General features: G+C 40.8%; 1 protein-coding gene across 7 annotated transcripts; it reads left to right on the top strand.

Moving 5' to 3' along the window:
* Positions 1-1,987: 1,987 nt before the first annotated feature.
* LOC131246717 (protein ESSENTIAL FOR POTEXVIRUS ACCUMULATION 1-like) lies at positions 1,988-23,209 on the top strand. Of its 7 annotated transcripts, XM_058247070.1 has the most exons (11): positions 1,991-2,305; positions 3,906-3,965; positions 4,114-4,208; positions 12,366-13,256; positions 13,601-13,703; positions 13,779-13,847; positions 14,137-14,982; positions 15,077-17,329; positions 17,415-17,487; positions 21,835-21,983; positions 22,588-23,209. In XM_058247070.1, exons 1-11 carry the CDS (start codon positions 2,230-2,232, stop codon positions 22,917-22,919), a joined length of 4,947 nt encoding a protein of 1,648 aa, XP_058103053.1. In that variant the 5' UTR covers positions 1,991-2,229; the 3' UTR covers positions 22,920-23,209. The 7 variants fall into 7 exon arrangements, with proteins under 7 accessions (XP_058103056.1, XP_058103057.1, XP_058103059.1 ...); XM_058247073.1 differs by lacking the exons at positions 21,835-21,983; positions 22,588-23,209 and adding an exon at positions 20,923-21,157 and having other exon boundaries at positions 1,988-2,305; XM_058247074.1 differs by lacking the exons at positions 21,835-21,983; positions 22,588-23,209 and adding an exon at positions 21,164-21,663 and having other exon boundaries at positions 1,989-2,305.
* The last annotated feature ends 607 nt before the right edge of the window (positions 23,210-23,816 follow it).

Consider the following 23,816-nt stretch of genomic DNA (forward strand, 5'->3'; position numbering starts at 1 on the left):
GGTGGTCGGATTTGTTTCATTTGTAACCGTCCAATAAATATCCACCAATCCAAGGGCCAGAACAAACGTAATTTTTGGTTGATGGCAACATTTAAACGGGGAGTTTTAACTTGCAATCTGAATTACTTTTTGCCACACGCAATTTTTGCATTATCCATGTGCGCATGTATCAGCCATCGCACTCTGCCAGAGTATCAAAGAATTTTCTCTTCTGGCAGTCTCACGCCTGGCCCTGTGGCTTAGCGGATGATCGTCTTGGCCTTTTATCTTGATCTTTGAGAAAGGCGGTCGTGGCGGGAAACGGATTGGCTACTCCCCCTGCCACCAGCCCCGTGGCTGATGGTCGGTGCTCTGTGGGTCCTACCATGATGTATGTATTTCATCCATTCCATTAATCCATTTTTAAAGATCATTTTAGAGCTATATCCGAAAAATTAGAGGTATATAAATCTAAGGTGGTCCACACCACATGAAAACAATAGTGATTGGATATCCACTGTTAAAATCCTCCTAAGGTCCACTGTACTGTTTATTTGACATCAAATCTGTTGATTTTGGTCATACACGCCCAGATGAAGGGAAAAAACAAAAATTAGCTTGATCCAAAACTTTTATGGCCACCAATATTTATTTAATGGTCATCGCTCGTTCAACACTGTTTCCTGTAATGTGGTCCATTTGAGATTATGATATATCTCATTTTTGTTCTCATACCGTAAAATTTTATGTAAAAATGGATGGACGGCATGGATGAAACAAATACATCATGGTGGGGCCCACGGAGCACCGACCATCAGCCATTGGCTGGTGTCAGGGGGAGTAGCCAATCCCTTCCCGTCGTGGCGTCTATTCGATGATTGGCTCGAAAACCACACGCATCCTACACCATCCACGTGTCTGGTCCTAACTTAAAGAAACTGACCAATCTACGGCGGCCCCCGCAATTTGGGCGGTTTAGATTCGAGGTGATTGCCACGTGTACGTATACAGCTCATTCGTTTGCGCTGCAACAACACCCCTTAACGGGAGCGGATTACGTGCGGCACCGGCCTCACCTAAGACGGTACGGCCATGACCGTGGGCCCACTTTGATGCATATTTGTATATCCATGCCGTCCATCCGTTTTTCCAGAACATTTTAGTGTACGATCCCAAAAAAGAAGCAGATCCATATCTTAGGCGGACCACACCATGGGAAACAGTGGTGATTGACCGTTAAAAACGTCTCGTGGGCTGCAAAAGTTTTGGATAAAGCAGATATCTGTTTTTTCCCTTCAGCCAGGTCTCTTTGGACGGAAAACAAACATTTCGGTGGGCCATAAGAAGTTTTAAATGGTGAGCGTTCAATCACCACCGTTTCCCATGGTGTGGTCCACCTGAGATTTGCATCTACTACATTTTTCGAGCGTTTACTCAAATAAGCCCGAAAAACGGATGGACGGCAAGGATATACGAAATATACATCAAGATATCCCTGTGGTAGGGCTGCGCCACTTAAAACAATTTGCTCCCACCTGATATCATACTCGCGGATGCAAGTTCCAACGTGGTATACACGGCCACGGTGCTCAGGTTGGTTCCTTGGAGGATTTTAACGGTAGATATCCAATTACTATTGTTTTCCTGTGGTGTGGTCTCCTGAGATTTATATGCCTCTCATTTTTGTGATCAAGCTTAAAATTATCCATAAAAATGGATGAACGGAATGGATGAAACACATACATCATGGTGGGGCCCACAGAGCACCGACCAGCAGCCACCGGGCTGATGGCGGGGGGAGTAGGCAATCCATTTCCATTATCAGTGGCCCATCCTTTTGGAATAGAAATGGATGGTCAAAAACAGACAAAGGGCCTGCACTCAACATGTGCTCAGCGTGACCCACCTGATGAACGGATAGATCCCTCTACACGTGTGACGCTGTAGTGGCCCATCTTTTGAACGGCTGATCATCACACCGCTTAAAACAATCCTAGCATCTTTCATGTTTTACTCCCTTCCTCTTCGCCGCTTATCACCGCTCAAACCCTCTCTCTCTCTCTCTCTCTCTCTCTGCATCTCCTTCCTGTCATGAATCTCCCAAAACCCTAGCGACATCTCTCGATTTCTCTCGATTTCTCTGGATCCTCGTCTTCATCACCATTCTCTCTCTCTCCCTCTCTCTTCTTTTTGTGCAGCTCCTTCGAATCCGAATCCCTAGCAATATCCGATCTCCGGCCGCCCGCATCAATGGCCGGAAGCAAGGTCAATCTGCCGGAGGATCTCATCTCCTGGAAATCGTCCGACGGGCAATCGAACACCAAAGGTAGTTATGGTATCTTTCCGATCAAGCTGCTGTGGAGCTTGTCCTGTTTGGATGGTAGATTATGATTTGTCCTCTTTTTTCTAGTTATTTTTTTAAAATCATCAGATAGGTTTTTAGTCGATTATCAAATCAGTTTTCTGCCTGGGTTCTTTTTATCCCCTCCAGATCTTTGAATGTTTAGGGTTCCATTTCCTCATTTTCTATGTGACTAGGATCGAGAGAATCCTTTCTTGTTATGCACAATTTGATCAATGGGCCATACTGGCTAGAAGGCTTTTGATGATTATAAATGCACGGTTCATGGTATAAAGCCAGGCAGAGTGTTAGCAATCAATTGGTAAAAATCCTATGAAGAAGCTTGGATAATCCTCACATTGTGATTTTTGATGCCTTTCATCAAGAGGATGGTGTGTGTGTGTGTGTGTGTGTGTGTGTGTGTGTGTGTGTGTATATATATATAACATTCTTCCTGCTAGTCATTGGTTGGGTATCCGTATCCTAATATGCCATGTTCATATGTGGGAATTTGCTCTTTTTTTTTCCTAAAATTTTCTTTTGAAGTTTTGGGCTCCATGCGTATAAATTTCTTAGGTGGTAATATGCTTATTGAAACGGTCCATCTTGATTGAATGCATATTTCACGTATTTCAACTAGTTTGCTTTTTTATTTATATTGCCATCAGAATAAATGCTTTTGTGGTGCTTTTCAGAAGGGGGGAAAAACTTTATGGTCATTTGATGTAAAGTCATAATACACTTAAAAGATGGCAGGGTTCATAGACTTACTTTTGTATTCTCCATCCCTTAAAAATTTTCTATTCTATAGCTCATGGCCTTTTTTCTCCTCTTGCAGGTTTTGCTTCTGTTTTAAGATGCACATGCACACCTTTCTTTATTGACTGATTAAACTCTTGTAGTCATTTATTTAAAAAATGAATTTTTATGCTGTAATTTCGCTTCAATTGTTTAGAACTTAGAAAGTTGTTCTCTTCCATTTGTTATAGGAGTTCTAGCCCCTCATGCACCCTGTCTGCGCATACCTATACGCATGACCCACGGCCACATGCCAACCTGGCAAAGGTGTGGGGCACCTGATCGCTGCACAAGGTGCCCCCCAGCATGAAGATGGACACATGCAAAAATAGTCTGCTCCATTCAATGCAAAAAATACTCAGCAATGCACCGTACTCAACATATGTGTGGCCTGCCTGATGAGTGGACTATCCATATTTCTGCTTATGTTCATCTTCAGGGCGACGGCATAAGCAAGCAACCCTATGTGCCACTTATATGCCCCCACACACTTGGCATGTTAGTATGTGTGCTGCATTTTAATATGTGTGTGGAGAAGGTGCGACTAGGGTTAGCATACCTTTGGTTATATCCTACTTCATATGCTTTTGTGGTCCTCTTTGTTCCTGTGGTTCATTTTGATGGATGCTTAGCGATATTGCTTGCTGGTGTCATCACCAAGGGAAATGAAATTCCTGCTGCCTACAGAACGACCAATACCTTCTGTTAATGACTGGTGAACGTTTTTATTTTCTTATTTTAGTGAGAGATTACTTATAAGTGCCTTTTGTTGTTCCCAACTTCATAGATGCCTCTGGAGGAAACAATGATGAGAAGGTTCTTATGGGGTTTCTTGATGACTCCAAAGGTACTCAACTGTCGATTGTCTGGCCCTATTAATTATCTTTACACAAAGCTCATGTTTCATTCTTCTATTCCTATCTACAAACCTTTCATCTTTGTTGTTGATAAGTTTGTTGGGTTATTGATTTATGCATGATATGGAAATGTCACAGATCAAGTAACATCTGAGAGCAGCATACCTTTGTCTCCTCAATGGCTGTATTCCAAACCCAGCGAAAGTAAGGCTGGTCTTTTAGCAACATTAGGGGTATAAACATCCAAACCTTTTTTCCAATTAATGTACATGTCACTTTTTTTTCTTTTAATTTTGCATCAGTAAGAGAGGAAAGTTATTGGTTATTTCAATCCTACTTCAGCCAATATGTACAGTGGCTAATTTTGACTTTGGAGATATTCTTACTTGTTTGTTAAATTGTTGCCTTATGCCCTATTTTTAGCTCTTGAACTTTGTTAACGCTTGGGAGAAGTAAGAGATGGTGTTTTCTTCTCTTTTCCTTGTGATAATTGTTTGACTGATTGTACAGTGCTGATCTTTTGGGACTTGCTGGCTAGTGTTTTTCTTTCCTGAATGATTACTTGTTGGCTGTTTTCATTCATTGTGTAATTCTTGGTCCTGAATCCTGATTGTGCATGGTTGTTCTGATTAGCAATTTTTAGCTCTTGTTCTATTTGCAGCTCTATCTACTAGAACCCAGCTAGGCCTGCCTGAACGGATAAGAAACTGCTCGCTCTGTGGTTGGTAAAATAAGCGGTGAACCTGAGTAAAAAGGTGTTATATACTAGACCTGTTGTTTCACTCTGTGAATCAATGACAGGGTAAGCTGCGGCTTTTCTTATCTGTGCGGGTAAGGCTAGTGGGTCTCATATATTCTAAGTTCAAAGTGATACAAGTTTGTCATGCAGTCGTGCGTTTGGAAAAAACTGAAAGTTTGCATTATTTTTTTCTTGAAGTATCATCCTTGACTTATGCAGGTTGTGATTTATTTTTTGTTCCTTTTTTCTTTTTGGATAAGGAATTTGTTGCTATCTGGTACTTCTGTGTTGCATTGGATTGTCCATACAACCAAGTAGTTATATTCTGAAGAGAAGTGCATGTTCATTTTTGCTACATCATCTCATTTTTGCCATTATTTCATTCCAATTGCAGTTCTTATGTCTTATTTCTTATCAATCACTATAAAATGAGAAGGAACTTTTAATAAAGCTGTTTCCATTCTGTTGCGTTGGCTTCTTTTGTGAATCTCGGCTGTTTTTTATGACATTGGCACCGACTCCTCAAACCCTTAATCTCAGTATGTGTGAAGCCATTACATAGGCTTTAGATTTTGGTTCTTAGCATCAACTCTTGTCATCAAGCTTGAATAACCACGATTAATCCCGATTAATCCCACCAATTCATCAAGCTATTCAGTGAGTTCCACTGACACACTCTAATGCAACATAACTGAAAAAAATATGAACTTTTGCAATCAAACTATAAAATTTCATCTCAATGTGCCATACTCTGATCTCTGGCGTGCCACTAATCAACAATGGAGATAAAAATGCATCCTCTTTATGCATCACAAATTAACTGTCATAGAAAATCGAGTCCGATAGCAGGAAATAAAAGCAAACCAAACTTTGGACCCTCCTGACAGATGTGCCTTGGATGCATCAGTTCTCTACCAGCTTGAAAATAATTCGTCCTTGAGTTGGAAGCTGATATCAACCTACCATGACTCGGGCTATTCAATATCGCCTACCATAACAATCCGTCTGTCTCATTCCTCAGGATATTCGATATCAACCTACCATAACAATCCATCTTTTTATCAGTCCTTGGGCTATTCGTGTTGCTGTTGTATTGTGTTTCTCACCACAAGTCTCTGATTGTCATTGAACAAGATCAATGCATCCCTCTTGGTTTTAACAATCCTCTGAGGATTTGCTAATATGATAATTGAATTGCAGGGTTAAAAGAGCCATTCTTGGACCCGACTTGTTTGGTCCCGAGTTGAGTTGGGAATTGGCCAAGGTGGGGCTGAATTGGGGGGCTTACCTGGTCCGAATTGGGTGGGTGACCTGTGGTATCGAACCGGATCCGTTGCTACTGAGTCTGAGTGGACTTGTCCGAGTTGTAGAACCATGTTGAATTGTCAGTTAATAGTTGATCAATCCTCTGCTCCTTGAACTAATCCATCAATTGATTTACCAAACAAGCCTAGTGGATTCTTGTGATTGTCACCGACACCGTGGACCTAACACTTTCAGGTGTCTTCCTTCAGATTTGCAGATACAATGGATTGACCTTTGGATTTCTAGATGCAGCAAAGTAAGGTTCAACATGTTCTTTCTTTTGATGTTGGCAATCAACATAGGCTTGGGTCAACACTAGATGGTTGGATTTGTAAAAATTTTTAATCATGGGCCCCTAGATGGTCCTGATCTTTAATCGGCCAGCTTGTGGGGCCATTTGGGACCCATCTGATTACTATGTGGCCTCAACGTACCACATTCACATCCTCTTAGAAAAAAGCTTGAGCACTGGCATCCTCTAACATTCTGCTCCTGACATCTTTTGCGGTAGATTGAGGAGACTAGGAAATTGAAGGGGAGCATCATAACAATTTTCCAAAAGAAAAAGAAGGGAACCATCATCTGGCTAAAAAGGGTTCAAGAATGAAGTCTCTAAATCCTTATGATTAATAGAGATTAGCTGAACGGTCTCAGTTGTTTCTGGGGTTGGCAGCTTCTCGCCGCGTGGCTCCCCTGGTTGGCTGTTCTGTTCCGGTTTTATGTATTTGGGAGTTTGCGGCTCCTTAGTGTTTTTTTTTTTCCCCCCTCTCTTTGCACACTCTTTTTAATATGTCCATCATTTTCTTTTTATTGCGCGCGTGTGTGTGTGTGTGTGTGTGTGTGTGTGTGTGTGTGTGTGAAAGAGGAATCGAGTATATGAAGTCTGTTGTTTGGGAATTCCTTCCTCTTTTGTAATTTCACTTTTCTTATACTAAAATTTTCTAAAATCCTCAGACAAGAAATTTTGAGTAATTCCAGGCTAGGAAAAAGTGAGGCCCATGAATAGCAGCACCATCAAGCAGGGTCTTGTTGGGGCGCTATACAGAGTGTGTTGTGAATTCACTACTTCCATACTCAAAGTAGAGTTCCTTTTATAGATGAATGTTAAATATGAAGATAATTTCTTTCAAAAATTAATGTTAGTCATACATTTTGGGCTTTTGGATTTTACTGTGTCAAGATTGACCTCAAATGCATTGCTTAAAATGGCAACTTACTGTTAATTATGTGCTTCGGGAGATATGCTGTTTGACAGGGAAGTTTTAGAAAGCACTCCTTCAGGCTCCTTTTCCTCTTCCCAAACAACAGACATCATTCAGCTCCATTTCTTGGCCAGCATGTGCTGTCAAAACATGTTTCGGTGTTGTATCTAAAGTCCAAACTGAACCTTAAGCTACAGAAGTACAAAGGAGATGCAAAATTGCTGTTTGCTTGGATCAAGGAGGTAAATCAGGCGCATATTTTTGGAGATAGCTATGGATCCTGACACCAAGCTGTAGCGATTTCAGCGGTTGGTATCAACTAGTAAACTAATTTCTCAGATCTGAAGCTCTGAGAGTATACTTAAAATGCATTTGGTTTCTAGGAGTTCTATGCTTAAAGATGGTTGGCTTCATGCCCCCCTTCTCAGGTCAGTGGGTATGGGAAATTTGGATAGTGCAGTGCTCATGGTGATTAAGGTTGGGATTAAATTATTTTCTGAACAGTACAAAGGTGTGCTAATTGTTGAAGTCATGGTATTAGAAAACGATTACCTATCAGGTCTATTGACCGATACATAAAAAGGAAATGGTCACCTTCGTTATGCGATACGGGTGGTGAATCAGTCTATTATGAAAAAAAAGGATGTATTGGCACCCTAATGGGGCTGATATGCCCTTTACAGGTTGATACGACCATAAAGAGCCCATTTTGAATCTTGTTTTCCATTTCTTTCTTCATTCATCCATGAAGGAAGCTTAGAAACTAATTTTAAACTAGATGTAAGATTAAATCACAAAACTTAAGTAGCATTCAATAAATCAATCCGTAGTAGATCATTTTGGCAAATATCGAAATAAGGGATAAACCCACTTTTCTTTTTCATTTTTCCATCTTGTATGTGTATGTAGTGGATGCTAGTTCACAACATCATGCTTCATTTGTGTTCTTCAATTAGGGCCCTTTGGTCGACTTTCGGCAGGTCAAGTTGACACTACGTGACGGATGACATTCTTGTCAAAGAATGGTTGGTTACAAAATCAAATATATGACCAAAACTGAAAAAGAACACATATTTGTCATCCTCAACTTTTTTTAGAAGGTCACCAATCATTTAAAAGTTTTTGCCCCAAAAGAATTTCTAGCAATTACAGGGTCATATCATATTGGCCATCATGGCATTTTGGAAAGGCCACTGCTTGGAAGCTAGCCTTTATTTTCAATGATATTAAAATGAGAGAGGTTGGTCTTCTATATATTAGTTTTAAGAACATTCAAGGGAAATCAATCGTACTGTTGACGCTCTTGCAAAGGAGTCCTTACATTTTTCTATTTGGATAGGGGACTTATCCATTGTCTTAATGGATACATTTCTCTCTTTCTCTCTCCCTCTATCTCTCTCTATATAAAATTTGAGTTATCTGTGAAAAATGCAGTGACAAGACAACATTCATAACTTTAATAATCTCTAACAGGTTTAGACTAATACAAGCGAAATAGATTTGTTGCTTTAGGTCTTTGTTCTTCACTTTGCATGTATGAAGCATGTTGGCATAATGTTATATCACCCATAGCCAAGTCCCTTCTGCAAGTCATAGACAAATTTGTTGTCTTGCATTATATTTTTGGCTTCCTACAATTCTTTGTAAAGAGTAAGACATGGTTTTCTCCTTTTTTGGGTAAAGATGTATGACCCTCCCTGTTTCTTATGCATGGGAATGTCCATTCTGCTTAGGGACAGATCTGCTCAAGCCTGTAATTTTGACCCAAAAAATGTTAAATATAGAAAAAAGAGAAAAAAGCAAAAAAAAAAAAAAAGAAAGAAAAAAAGAATAAGAAAAGAAAAAAGGGAAACTATCCTACTCTCTTGAAGGCATTTGCCCATTCCATTACATTTGCTATAGCCCCTTCAATGACATCAACTTCTTGCCTACTTTGATTATGAAAGCACCAATTGTTCCTTTCCTCCCACACGACCCAAATCCATGCCAACAAGGACAACTTCCATTTTTCCTTCCCTTCCTTACCAACTCCTCCCCCATTCCATACCTGAAAGAAAATTTCTATAGATTCTGACATGACCCAATGTATTCCAAATGCCTTAAAAAAATTCCATACATCTCTAGCAAAAGGACATTGAATAAAAAGATGATCCACCGTCTTTTCATTTTGCATGCATAACAAACATACATTCGTCAACACCATCCTTCTCTTTCAAAGATTATCAACCGTTAGTACCTTATTCCTTCCCATAAGCCAAGCTAAAACCGCCACTTTTCGAAGGAGCCCTATAATATCACATAGGGGCTGTATGACTAAAATACCTCTCCGAAGAAGACCCAACCAAGAAGTTATAGAATGATTTGACTGAGAAGTTACTTGAATTTTCTTTAATCCACACCATAGAATCTCTCTCCCACCGATGACACTACCTTTTGTGGCATTCCTAACAAATTTATCATAGCATCTTCCTTTCCTGACAAATTTCTTCTACAAAGAGGGGCCCAAATCACCTCATTCCCATCTATAGAGAAACAGCTAGCAACCATAATATTTCGATCCACGGATATTCAAGCCACACTAGGAAAATCTTCCTAAAGAGGCTTTCCTATCCATACATCTACCCAAAAACAGATGCCCCTACCATCTCCTCAACAGAAACCTACTCTCTCAAACTTCCCTCTCAAACCTGCTATTGCTCTCCAAACCCCCAATGCTCTATATAAAGAAGACACTCTTATCCTTGTATCTCCCTCTAATCCATATTTATTTATTATAACATGTTTCCACAGAAGATCTTCCTCCCCACTAGGTTGCCAAAGTCATTTCCCCAAAAGCGCAGAGTTTATAAATTCAAAACTTCTTATGCTGGGCCCCCTCTCATAAGAAGGTTCCCATTTCGTTAAATAGAAATTTTAACTTCTATTTTGCTCGCCAAAGAAAATCTCTCCCAATATTGTCCAATTGATTTATAACAATTTCGGACATCTGAATAAAGACATATAGTAAATCGGGTGATTAGACATATAGCCTGATAGCCATATTTATCAATGTTATTCTTCCTCCTAAGGACAAATGTCTTATTTTCCAAACCGAAGGCTTCCTAAATCTTTCTACCACTTTATCCCACAAATGCTTAGCCGGTTTTCCTATGCATAGTGGTAAGCCTAGATTGGTTGAAGGGAGATCCTCACTAACAACCAAAAATGCTAGCAAATTCCCCCACCTCTTCTTTAGATAAATCTATCCCCAACACTTCACATTTAGTTGTATTCACCCTCAATCCTAAGACAACTTAAATGCAAGAAGCAATCTGTCTTAAATTGTCCACCTTATCCACATTTGCACCACAAAATAGAATTGTATCATCCACAGATTGTAATGTGACACTTGGAATTCTAACATATCCACCTTAAAACCTTTTATAAGATTTGTTTCCACTCTTTGAATCATACGACTTGAAGCCTCCATCGCTATTACAAATAAATATGGAGAGAACGGGTCTACTTGCCTTAAACCTCTTGATCTTGAGAAATAACCTTTCGGAGAACCATTTACCAAAATTGAGAATTTGGTCAACTTGACATTGGCAAGTATCCAATTGCCCCCATTTCTAACCATACCCCAAATGATGAGTACATCCGAGCACTAGTCAGGGTATACTAGAGGAGGAGGAGAGCTCCCATTTCTTTATGACTAGCCTAGGTGATGCATACATGGGCTCTCATCGGCCCAATTCGAGTGCCTAGCCCGTTGAAGACCTCACATGCATGATCATGCATCTTTGAAGGCCCCATACTGGGAAGATGCATGTGGGTTACTTAGTTGGACCATTCCAACTGTTGGATGAGCCACAAAATAGTGTAGTTTATTTAGTTGTTTATATGTTTGTAATTTTTTTTCGGAGACTAGATAAGGCTTGGACGTCCATACCCTAGCCCATTATTGCCTTTGAAAACAAAAAACTTTCTTTCTCTTTGCTTTGTGGTGAATTAAAACCTCTTGTGATTTGAGCAATTTGGTTTGATGCCATGGAGTGATTGCTAGATATCATTCTGTTTCATTCTCTAACATCAAAAGGTATTTTTTTGCTTTTCACTTTCTCATTCTTTTTAGTTTTATTCTCCTTTCCCCATCAACAAACAATCCCCACATTCATCCTTGTTCTTCTTTCTCCCAACCCATACACCCGTAACCTAAAATCTCAAATCCCAAACTTAGTTTCCTAAAACCCTAATCCTAAATCCTTAAAACCCTAACCCTAAATCCGTAAAACCTCAAGCCCTAATTCTCAAAGCCGAAACCCCACGTCTAAACCCTCAAAAACCCTAATCCTAATTTTCCCAAATTCCCCTAAATTTCGCAAAAAACCCCAATTCTTCCAAAATCCCCAAATCCCAAAACCCTAGTCCTTTAACAAACCAAGAGATTCTCCTTAGAATTAGATCAATTCCTATGCTAGATGGAAGTCATACCTTCCATAGGTCCTATGTAATCATGTTTTATAAGATCTAATTGACGGGTTGTGATTTAGTCTTGAATCTGAGCATAGTTAAATACGTGAATTCATTAAGCTTGTGATTGATTAGCATTATTTTGTGCTTTAAATTGTTCTAGTTTATCCGTTGATTTGCATCATTCTAGGCTAGGTCAGCCCTCCTGCATCACCATATGTACCAACATATGATCTAGGAAATTCCAATCCACATAATCATATGCCTTTTCTAAGTCCAATTTACAATCACTCCTTTTTTCTTATCTTTTCTTTATGTTGGGAATTTATAACTTCATGTGCAATCAATGCACTATCCACTATTGCCGATTTGCTACAAAAGCACCTTGTGACTTTTAAGTCACCCCTCTCAACACTGGCTGAAACCCTGAAGCCAATAACTTCACTAGAATGTTATATGGACTACCAAGCAAGCTAATTGGTCTGAAATCCTGCAAACTCTCAGGTCCTTTTTTTTGGATATTTCTTGTGTAACTTTCCAGTTCCAGGGATTGTGTTTATTGAACATTTGTATTGCCATGAGCAAGGCTAGCAGATCAGTTCCCATTTTGCTATGCAGTTTGCCAGAACTTTAAACAATTTGCTGCTATGAATTTATATCATCGATTCATTCTTATTTTATTTGTTGAACAGGACATGCGTGCACCGACTTCTTTGCCTCACGGTCACTCCATAGATCCGATACAGAAAGAGGTGTGGCGCTTGGATGGATCTCAAGACAAGAAAGAACGGCGAAGGAATGGTCCTGAGACTGAAGGCAGTCGCCGCTGGCGTGAAGAGGAGAGAGAAACTGGCTTACTTGGTAGGAGAGATCGCAGAAAAGAAGGAGATAGAGAAAACGAATACCGCAAGAGCGATCGACGTGCTGATATTGCTTCAAATAAAGAAACCACTGAAACTAGATCCTTGCCTTCATCAGATAGGTGGAATGACGTAACTAGTCGTACTTCTGGGAACGAAACACGGCGAGACAGCAAGTGGTCATCAAGGTGGGGTCCAGAAGATAAGGAGAAGGACTCCCGAACTGAGAAAAGAATCGATGTGGAGAAGGAAGATGCTCAAAATGAAAAACAGTCCTCTGTAACCAACAACCGTGCAGCTCCTGAGAATGGAACTGATTCTCGCGATAAATGGAGGCCACGCCATAGGCAGGAAGTTCATTCGGGTGGTTCAACAGTTTACCGTGCTGCTCCAGGATTTGGGCTGGAGAGAGGAAGGGTGGAGGGGACAAGTGTGGGATTTGCTCCAGGACGAGGGAGGTCAAACCTTGCTGGTAGCAGGCTTTCCTCTGCAGGTCCTATTGGTGCTGTGCCAGGCAGTAAGAGTGAACCTGGGCATGGGAAGTCCGGCCCATCTGCAGATGCATTTTGCTACCCAAGAGGAAAACTACTTGATATTTACAGGAAACACAAGCTCCTTCCTTCTTTTGATACAGTCCCTGATTGGCTTGAGGAAGTTTCACCCATTACGCAATCGAGCTCTATAGAGCCTTTGGCGTTTGTTGCACCGGATGCAGAGGAGGAGGTGGGCTTTATCCCTGAATTCTCCTTCAGTAAATTTTGTTTTGATTTTTCAGATTTCTTTCTTTCGCACAGCTCGAGTGACCAAACATATGATAGAATTAGTAGGTTGAAGTAATGTTTTAATTCAACAAACTAATGAAAACTGTAGCAAGTTGTTCATCCCTTTGTACTAAAGCTACTCATATTTCTTTTCCTTGGTCACAGAACCACTTTCTAAAGTTACATGTCTGTTTATTCTATACCCAAACTTCTAGAAACATTAGACATCACACATCACTCATCGCTAATCCAACCTCATCTTACCTTGTACTTTTGAACCAAATTGTGTAATTGATGTGGTGGCAGGCTGTTGTAGACGATATCTGGAAAGGGAAAATCAGCAGCAGTGAAGCAAGCCATAATAATACCATCAGAGACAAGATGGGAAGAGCCAACAACAATGAGAAAGGTAATCAAACCGCCATTCACATTTACTCCTGATTGGGCCTGATTTGTTCGGATCCTCAGAGCAAGTAATTTTCAGGTCTAGGTGATTTGACTTTGTCTGAGAGCAAACATGGTGTACTTCCTACAACTAACACTAAAGAGACTGGTGAGTTCTTATCAAAAGCTGCAACAGAAGAAAATTCTCTTTTAGTGTCAGGGCTTTTCTGATGGATATAATTGGAAAATGAATTTATTAGGTGGTAAAGGACACTTTCTCGTGTTTAATTAGTTTTACTAGTGATTTTTGAATTGGGAAACATCTAGTCTTGGTTTCTTTTATCTAGTGAAGGCTGCCAGTTGTTAAACTTTTTTCCAAACAGTCCATAGATAAAGCTGACCCAAATTAGTTGTTGTTGTTGATGATGAACTAATTTGCCACTTTGTTTTGGAAACAGGCTCTAGTGTTGGAGAACATGAAAATAAAGTTACAGCCCCAACTGATGGGACAGATTCGAGTGTCAGGGCTCTGTTAGTTTCCAAGAGTAATGATTTCGGTAGCAATGTTGTCACAGGACATAAAGTTGACGAGAATAGCATGGTAAATGGTGATGCACATATGGAAAATTCGACGCCTCTCAACCATCCTAAGTTTGAAGATGTCAAAACAGCTGCATCTTTTGATATTGGCACCAAGCTACCGGATGATTCAAATTCTCTATTTGATATGCATTCTCTCCTTGAGATTCTTGATAATGAGCAGAATTTAAAAACTAATGTCCAAGTAAAGCAGTTAGAACACGGTGTCCAACCCGAGGAGTTGAGTTTGTTTTACCGGGACCCCCAAGGAGAGATACAGGGTCCATTTTGGGGTGTTGACATTATTTCATGGTTTGGACAGGGATTTTTTGGCACTGACTTACCTGTATGTCTGTCAGACGCTCCTGAAGGAACACCTTTTCAGGAACTTGGGGAAGTCATGCCACATTTGAAACTTACAGCACAGTCTCTATCTGGTATCAACAGTGGCAATGAGGCAGAAATATCTAATACTATTGAGTGCAACATTGAAGCTAGTACACTTGCACCTGATTTTACTGGCTCTGCTGTCATAAATGAACAACAGTGGCCACTGCATGAATTTGAAGGTCTTTCAGACCATGTTCAGCCAATAAGATCCGAACATGAAGATCATACAGAACCTCATTATGGTAGGCTGCTGCCTTCTGGTTTGGATAATTCAGCCAACATTCTCAATGATGGGAGGAGAAGCTTTCATGAATTAGTTGCAAATGATGCTGAAGGTTTGTTTGCTTGGGATGCCTAGTTTTTAATCCCTTTGTATTCTTTTCATTCTACTTTTGATTCTCCTTCTCATGTTGTTGTATTGTGCTGCAGAAGTGTTTTTCCCCGGGAGGCCCAGAAGTAGTGGTGGGAATCCTTTGGGGAAACAGGCTGGTAACATTCATGATCCTTTGAGGAATTCTACTCGCCATTTTCTGGAAAATGAAATCAGGGAAACTATCATGCTCGATCATGGAGGTTTAAAGGGAAATAATTTGCACCCTTTTGGACTATCATGGTCTGAGCTGGAAGGAACTAATATAAAGCATTCCCAGTCATCAAATACTTCTGGAGTTGGCGATCAGGGCCACCTTGTACATGCCATGGGAGGAAGGGACACCCCTCTTTTCAGCCTTAATCGGAATTCTTTCAGTGCATTACCTGACCCCCCTGTTGTTGGGGAGACATGGCCTGATAACTATAGAAGAAACACACTTGCTAGCTCGAGTGAACTTCATGATGCTATGGATGCTCGTCACCTGTCGCACCTGGAACAAGAATCCATCCGTTTGGATCTAGCAGAGCATGTGCTGTCACAACAGTTGCACAAGCAACAGCTTCAGCAGCAAAATCTGCTCTCTAGTCATCCTTCTATGCATTTGAATGGGTCTGTCGTAGAGCAGTTGCCGAGTGCATCTTCTGTTCAGAGATTTAACCCTGTTCACCAGCAGTCCATTGGTCAAGCTGTGCCAGATTTGGAACAACTTTTGAAGCTCCAGATTCAACAGCAGCGGCAATTCCAGCTGCAACAACAGTATCAATTGCAGCAGCAGCTTCATCATCACCAATTACAATTGCAGCAGCAGCAGCAGCAGCAATCTCAGGTTGAGCAGTTGCTTCTTGATCAGTTTATTCATCACAATGACCCTGGCTTTGGGCCACTGCGGGTTGACCGTCAAATGAGCAGCATGCTTGATGAAGCTCTATTTAGGCAGCAGCACCTGCATGAACTGCAGCAACATCCCCATCCTGCAAGGCACCATGAGCAACTCATACAGGCAAAGTTTGGCCAGAGCCTACATCCAGAGCATCACAACCATCTTTTGGAGTTACTAGCACATGAAAGGCATGGGCGGATGCTTCCAGTGGAACAACAGCTTCTTATAGATATTCAACGAGAGCAGCTGCAGGCACAGCAGTTCACTGCTGCATTGAGGCAGCAGCAAGGCATGGAAGAAGAGAGGCGTGCTGGTGGGGTCTGGTCGGTTGATGAATCTGGTCGGTTTGTCATGGCAGCTGCTAATCCTCATCAGACCCATTCTCCTGGATTTAGCCACTTAGATTACCACCAACAGCAGAGGCCTTCTTCTGGTGAACAAACAAGAAATCTTGAGCGAAACCTTGCCTTACATGAACTACTGCAGCGAGGTCTTTATGAACCAAGCTCATTGCCCTTTGAGAGGTCAATCTCTTTCCCTGCTGTTTCTTCTGGGGTGAACATGGACCTTGCAAATGCTCTAGCCCGGGTTCAAGGGAGAGAGTTGCAGGAACAGGCTCAGATGCATTCTGCTGGTCAGATGGGCCCATTTTCTTCTCGTGTTCACCCTCATCACCCTCAAATTCCTAACCAGATTCATGCTTCACAGCTGGATGTGCTAGAATCACAGATTCAGCAGTTGCATCTTGAAGCTGAGCGGAAGAAGAGGGATTCAGAAGTAAATCTCGTTTATGAGGATCTGAGTTCATGGGCATCTACCATAGGCAATGATGAAATTTCAAAACGGGCAGTCACTGAGTTTCTCCATAAAAAGATGAGCCTGCCTTCTAGCCAGTCACTAGAACTGGGTGAAGGTGCTACTTCACCTCACGAAAGGAGGGATCCCTCTTGGGCTGTTTCTGCTTCTGCTTCAGATCATCCATACAATATTTTTACTGCTCAAGTTGGTCTGGGTGATTCATTTTCAGAAAGGCCTCATGGTGTTAATTTGGTGCATGCATTGCCGGAGCATTTGGTGAATGCAGGAATGGAAGAAAAAGATAGCAGTATAGGAACTACTGAAAGCTCACAATTTATATGCAATTCTGGAGCATTTGTTGAAGATAAACGGTTTTTTATTGGTATGAATGAGATGGGCCAGGCCATTTATTCAGATTCGAATTCGACTGATAAGCCATCTGTGGATCGAATGGACTCCTTAGAAGTGGAGAGCATGAAGGGTAAGAACTGGGGATCTAAAAGCAAGGCGGGGAAGGTACCAGTTAAAGAGGCTCAAGAAAGTGCAGTGGAGAAAGCAGGAGCTGCTGTTGCTGATCATGGAGAGCTACTGGGTTACACCCCTAGTAGGCATGCTTCACTTGGCAATGCTGGTAATTTCTTTGAACAGTTTCCTGTTGGTGGAATTGTATTTTCATCATTTTCGTCATGTGAATCATCAAGCTGTATGATATGCAGGTGGAAATGTGGGCTTCTACAAGTGTGACATGGGAGTGGATAATGCTTATGGTGATGATATGGGTAAGAATAGGTAAGCATTCTTGGTGCTACTGTTGCCTGGACTTATTTCGCACACTGATCATAAGTTCCTAAGAATAACTTGGATGCTTGATTGTGGTTATACTGCCTACATGTGGAGTGTGTTGATTATCTATTCAAGGTAGCACTTACATAAATGAGTGTCTTTCCACCTTAGAAAAGTCAGACTGGTAGTTGGCTTTTCCTTTTCTGTGTTTTTTTTTTATAAAAATAATGTAGACTCATCTTACCAATTAGAAGATCAGAACCTCAATGATTACATGAAAAACTTGATGATCCCTTCATTTGCAGCAGAAAATAAAATAAATGAAGGGATAACGAATAAATATTTGCTGTCACACTACAAAGGAAGCCCTAAGGAGTGACATCACTAGGGATCTATCAATACTAGAAGGCATCACTCATCATCATCATCATCATCATCATACATATGGCCCTAGCCTTTGCATGGGCTACAAAATTTTCTCAAGATTGTTCTAGAAAGAATTCTCAAACTTGCACTTCTCATTGGACCAGTCATAATTGCCTAATTGTACTCAACATGCAATAAAAGAGAAATACTTGAAAGTGGAAACTAGCGAGTATGGTTTGGGTAGTTGGGCTTTTGCTTTTAATGTTACTGTATTGGGGTTTGGTTTTCTACAAAAACTAGGATGTCCCTGCTTACGCTGGGTTGGGTAGTTTTTGTGTGGTCTTTTGGTTGTTTTCTAGTTCCTTCCTCTTTCATTCTTGATTAAATTTGAAGCTATTCATAAAGGCGGGAAACTAAAACAAAGAGTTGAAACCTCACTAAACTTCACTTTTACCAATCATTGGTGACTTAATACACAAGCGCGCTGTTTATAGAGACCACATGTTTGTACTGAGGTTCTAAATACCATACATTTTATATTTTATGCTTTTAAAAACATTTTGGCCCACAGGTCAATTGGTTCATATCGGTTGGATCTGTGGACCTCACAGTTTTATCCATCTGTTGATTTTGTTTATGTTTATCATCAGATCCTTGATCTTCTCCAAGCAGTTGACAAGGTCAAGTTGGTGTTGATGTGGTCCAGATCTAATAGGTCGGTTGGATGGTCCAAATTTTCAATCTGGTTTTTGATAGCCCTGATCCGGAGTTTAGACCATTGGGCGGGCCTGATCTGTGCATGGTCTGCAATCTTAACTTTTAAATTGGCCTGATTACACAATCAGCCATGTGTGGCCCATGATCGGATTATCGGGTGGCCTGGTTGCATAACATTGTCCCAACTATTGGGAGTTTGGGTGCCAGCTCTCATGATTGCTTGGTAAAAGTGAGAATGCCATCTATCTACAGGACAGCAGCCCTTGTTTACCTGGGCCAAGGACCAGCAGGTGGCTATCAGGCAGAATTTAAGCATATTTACAATTTAACGGTTTCACAATTTCTTAGTTCAAGATGTCTGAAATCAGGAGTATCCCATAAGGAGAGTAGGTAAGTGCACATGCATCACTGTTTTATTTCATCCACCATGTCGTCTGTGGATATTATGAATGCAATCACTTTTTTTCCGTCAAAAAATAACTTACAAATAAAACATACCAGTAACAATATCTGCGAATAAGTACAAAAATTGGTTATCACTTCCCATGTGCATACCTGTTTCCCCCTTCTGCTTACCATTATGTTGATTACTTAAAATAGTGAAATCCATTCTTTTATCTTTTGGTCTCTGTGTACTTGAAATCTCTCGAGTAAGGATGGACTTCCTAGACAAGTTAGAGATTTTAATAGAAGGTTGGTTGGATGGGCCCATTGCCAGTGGCAGGCATCTTCTTTGGAGAGTGCTTCACTGGACTATTATATGGGGGATTAGAAATAAATGGTACAATCTCTAGAGAGAAGGCGGCGTCTTACTGTCACGCTAACAGTTACAATCCAAAACTCCAATTTTTGTTGGGAATTAGCATGGAAAATGTGATCCAGGCTTGGAAATTGATGACTTAGCGAAGAATAAGCAATGGAAAAGAAGGTAATAATGTAAAGGGAAGCTGGTCTGTATTCTTTAGACCAATTTTCAGTGGAAGCTTGATGGGTAACCCCAGGGGCACCTGGTATTGTGGCGATGGTTCAACATGATGTGGGATAAATCAAAATGGATTTTCCAAGACCTAGATGTGCTAATGATTATGACAAAGCACAGGCAAGAGCATTATTTGAAGGGTTGTAGAACTTTAGTTCTTCTATCATGAAAGGGTGTGCTTGGAGGTGACTCTCCTGATGCCGTGTTATGGTGTTTGAGGAAGCATTGGGAGCTTTTAGATTAGCAAGTTTCATTATCATAATCTTGTCCTAGCTACTTAAGTGTAGCTCTACAAATCCCGTTTCACTGATCATTCATATCTAAGGCTCTACACTCATTTTCATATCCGTCTCACCTCCTCAAGCCAAGCCCTTTGCTGTTTTCCCCCTATCTTGCTTTAGGCCATTCAATCCTAATTAAACTCCTTGCCTTAGCAGGCCGGTCACCAGCTTCTCTATATTTGATGGCTGACCCATTTCAACGAGTTCTCCATCCTTTTTTCCTGTTGATGCTACTCTTACGTTTCTTCAGATGTCCTCATTCTTGATTCTGACCTTCCTATTTCCACACACTCTGCCTGTTAATATCTTAGCTGTTCAAATAGCAGTTTAGACTACTGCAGAAAGGTGCTGAAATATTGGATTGTATTTGTGCTATATCTCATTCGACTAGTAGGCTCTCCCTCCCTCCCCTTGTTTGAAATTTTTGAATCAAGTCTTCTATGTTCGGCCAATAAAGCAAGTCCTTTCAAATTTTGGCTATCCGTAAACATTTCAAAGCAACAGTCTGTTTGCTGAACCCTACAGTGTTCTGGGAGCGCCAGGAGTGCCACAGCTGGGACCGCCTTACTGGAACATGTCGGGGTGCTTTCCATAAACGATCCAGGGCATTTATCTTATTACTGCTGGAATTCCTGTAGTTTTCTTCACTTGCCCCACCCATGAGCCATAGTGAAAGCCAGTCCTCATAGGGGAGTACCCATAGGTGGTGAAATTCCACCAGCGTGAGTGTGTGTGCGTGTGTTGGCTTTTTAGTGATTTCTTCAATTCATCAGAGGATAATTTGCTGTTTCCTCTGCAGTCTTAGGCTTTAGCGCTATTTTACACACACTTCTCGGACCTGTGATCAAGTTCATATACCATGTTTCTATCACAGAATATTTGCCACTTATGATTGTACAGCTTTAGTCTTATCAATAAATTGTCATCTATTTCCATGATAAAAGAATAGAGATTTTAAGATGTACTTGGGTCATTTTATTGAAATCTGATTTTCCTTTCGACATCATTCCTATTAGTCCCATAGTCTGGACATCTGAGTACTGTTAGTTTTTTGCCCAATTTAATTAGTGCTAGACTCCGTTGTGCATTTGCGACTAGGTACTACTACCTGGTGGTAACACATCAACAGTACATGTGGTGTACATTCATGCCAGTCCAGATTGTTAAAACCATCAGCCTGATTGTGGATGGAGCATAACCTAAAAATCATCTTATCAATGGTTGTAATTGTTTGGTTGATTACCATTAGTGTGGATGGTTAGTGGGAAAATGTTTGACAGTCCAAATTCAATGGGTGAAGTCATGTGGTTAAATGTTGCCTGACAAGTATGGATTTCAGGCTATGCTACACAATAATGGGATCTGTGATTTGGACCGTCGAAATTGGTGTGCATGTATTGCCGCATGTTCCATGGATCAGATGAAACAAAGTACTATATTCTTTGGCAAATGCATGTTGGCTAGCTCTTCAATTGAAGCCAGTAGGTCACACTGCAGATATGTTAATTGTCAAACTGGATTAATCCTACTTTGAACCATAGAAGCTCCTGATAAAGTGAATGCAGTCAACTTTCCAAGAAGAATGATCAGATACTGCCATAAGTATCGTAAGCCTACTGTACTTTACATTTTTCCCCACCAACTTGTCACATGTGTAGGACATCCGAGCTGTGAAAAAGGTCGCTCCATAATGAAGATCACCTGGTGTCAAAGACTCAAATTGGCCTGATCACTAATCATCAGGTGGGCCATATGTAGAAGTCAATAGAAGGCCGTCAATCTGACCCAACGTACAGTTTTGGCCCACTTAACTGGATTGGCATGGTTTTCACGGATGGCAATCTTCACGATGGGGCAACCGTTTGCACGGATTGTTCAACATGTTGGCGGGAAAAGAAGCACAATACGGTAAGCTATGGTACTGAGGGCAGTGCTTGATCATTTCTTAATTTCGAAACATTGTTTATATATATGTTTGTTCTTATTTATTTTGCTTTCGTTTTTTTACAGGGTTTCTGCCGCCTTTCCCAAAGGACCTGATAACTCTTCGATGAATTACTCAAATGTACGGGTTTCATCATCTCAGGAGGCATTATATGAGCTGGCCTCTTCCTCCACAGTCATAGGGAAGAATCCAGTCAACTTTGCAGCTTCCAATGGTAAGTGCATCCAGATCTTTCCAAAACCAAAAAAAAGAAGAAGTGCACCAGGTTTGTATACATCACCTATTTCCTGTGAGACATTTCTGGCAACGGGAGAGCTTCTTCAATGTGGTAATATAGGGTCCTTCTGCATCAGGACTTGTATAGTCTCCTGATGCACCCACCGTACACATTGGGCTCATTTTCTGCTCTCCAGACCATTAATCTAGGGTTACCTTGTGGATAGGATGACTGCCTCATAATTTCTCCTTGATAGGAAGATCCTAACCCTTTGATTGACAGCCTGTGGAATTGATGGTTAAGAAGAATCGTCAACACTGTAAAAAGGGGTAAAGATTGCATGGGATCTTCCAATCTTTGAAAACTTTGGGGTTCATCATGTTGGCCATCTGGTAACCAAATCATGGACCCCACTTGTACAGACCTGTAGCACCTGGACATTGTTCACATCCCAATGCATTTTGGGGTCCTTTAATTCTAACCTAATGTATCAGAAGTTCACAACATGCATTGGCGCCCTCTTTAAGTCCTTATTACCTGTTTCATGCTCTGTAATCGTTTTGCATATTCAACCTGATTTTAACTATGTAACTGCATCTAGATGGAAGAAGAGACCTTGGTGGGAACCCGACAACCCGGGCTTCTGAAACTGAAGCCTCCACCAGAAAAGACATGCGCTTCTGCAGGACATTGTCTTGCAGTGAGACGGACATTGCTGAGCCATTGTTCATAGACATGCTCAGGAAGCCAGTACCAGAAGTTGATGCTGCTGCCATCACCGGAACTTCAGACTCATCCGATGTCACTCAGGCTAGTAGAAACAGCAGCAAGAAGAAAGGGAAGAAAGGCAGACAGATTGACCCTGCCCTTCTCGGTTTTAAGATCTCGAGCAACCGCATCATGATGGGTGAGATTCAACGTCTGGAAGAATAACCCTCACCTCTCCTGTAATCTCCTCTGTATCTTTTTTCGGATGTCTCTTGAGTGTAAAGCTTGTGATATTCCAATTCTTTGATTTTTTTTTTCCTCTCCCTTTTTTTTTTTTTTTGGCTTTAGGCTTTTCGTCTAGATGATGTTAGGCGGGATCCCAATTTTGGAAATCTGGCAGCTTTCTGAATGTGATATAGCATAGGCAACAGTTTAGGTAAGGTGTGGGGATATACATTCTTGTATAGACAGTAGAGAAAAGTTCCATTGAAAAAAGCATCGCTTGTCTTGCATCATGTTCAATGCTGTTTCTTTTTCTTTTTTTCGTGTCCTATTGTTTTTACTCGTTATGATGGGGCTGTTTGATTTTCTTGTGCACTGGTAAATACCAGGTAAAAGAGTAATAATTATTTCCCCGTGTATTTGCAACATACCTGATTTGACTTCTTACTTTTTTGACACGGAAACTGGAAAACATTACAAAATATATATGGGTCCCACTGTGATGCATTTCATCTATCCACACGGTTAATCCATTATGCCATTTGAATTTATAGCATGAGCAAAAAAATGAGGTATATCCAAAACTCAAGTGGACCACACCATACGAAAAAGGAAATCAAATACTTACCATTAAAAACTTTGTGGGGCCACTGTTTCTTTTGGTGTGGGCCACCTGAGTGTTGTATCTGCTTCATTTTTTGTCTCATGCTTCAAAATATTGTAGTAAAATAGATGGACGGAACAGATATATCATATACATTACCGTATGATTCAAAAATTAAAATTATCTCTTTTGAACTAGTTTCAATGGCACAAATACATATGAATTTTCAAACACAGTAAACTGTAATAATTACCTATTTACGGTGTATTTACACTGGCTTTGAAAAAACAAACAGG

This window comes from Magnolia sinica, chromosome 5, assembly GCF_029962835.1.
Source record: "Magnolia sinica isolate HGM2019 chromosome 5, MsV1, whole genome shotgun sequence".
In the NCBI taxonomy this organism is placed as follows: domain Eukaryota; kingdom Viridiplantae; phylum Streptophyta; class Magnoliopsida; order Magnoliales; family Magnoliaceae; genus Magnolia; species Magnolia sinica.

What these genes read in the sequence shown, in the direction of transcription:
- LOC131246717 (XM_058247070.1), top strand. Translation starts at nt 2,230, where the DNA reads ATGGCCGGAAGCAAGGTCAATCTGCCGGAGGATCTCATCTCCTGGAAA. An exon ending in AGTTGCAAATGATGCTGAAG is followed by an intron (nt 14,983 to 15,076) that starts GTTTGTTTGCTT and finishes ATTGTGCTGCAG; the next exon opens with AAGTGTTTTTCCCCGGGAGG. An exon ending in TGCTTCACTTGGCAATGCTG is followed by an intron (nt 17,330 to 17,414) that starts GTAATTTCTTTG and finishes TATGATATGCAG; the next exon opens with GTGGAAATGTGGGCTTCTAC.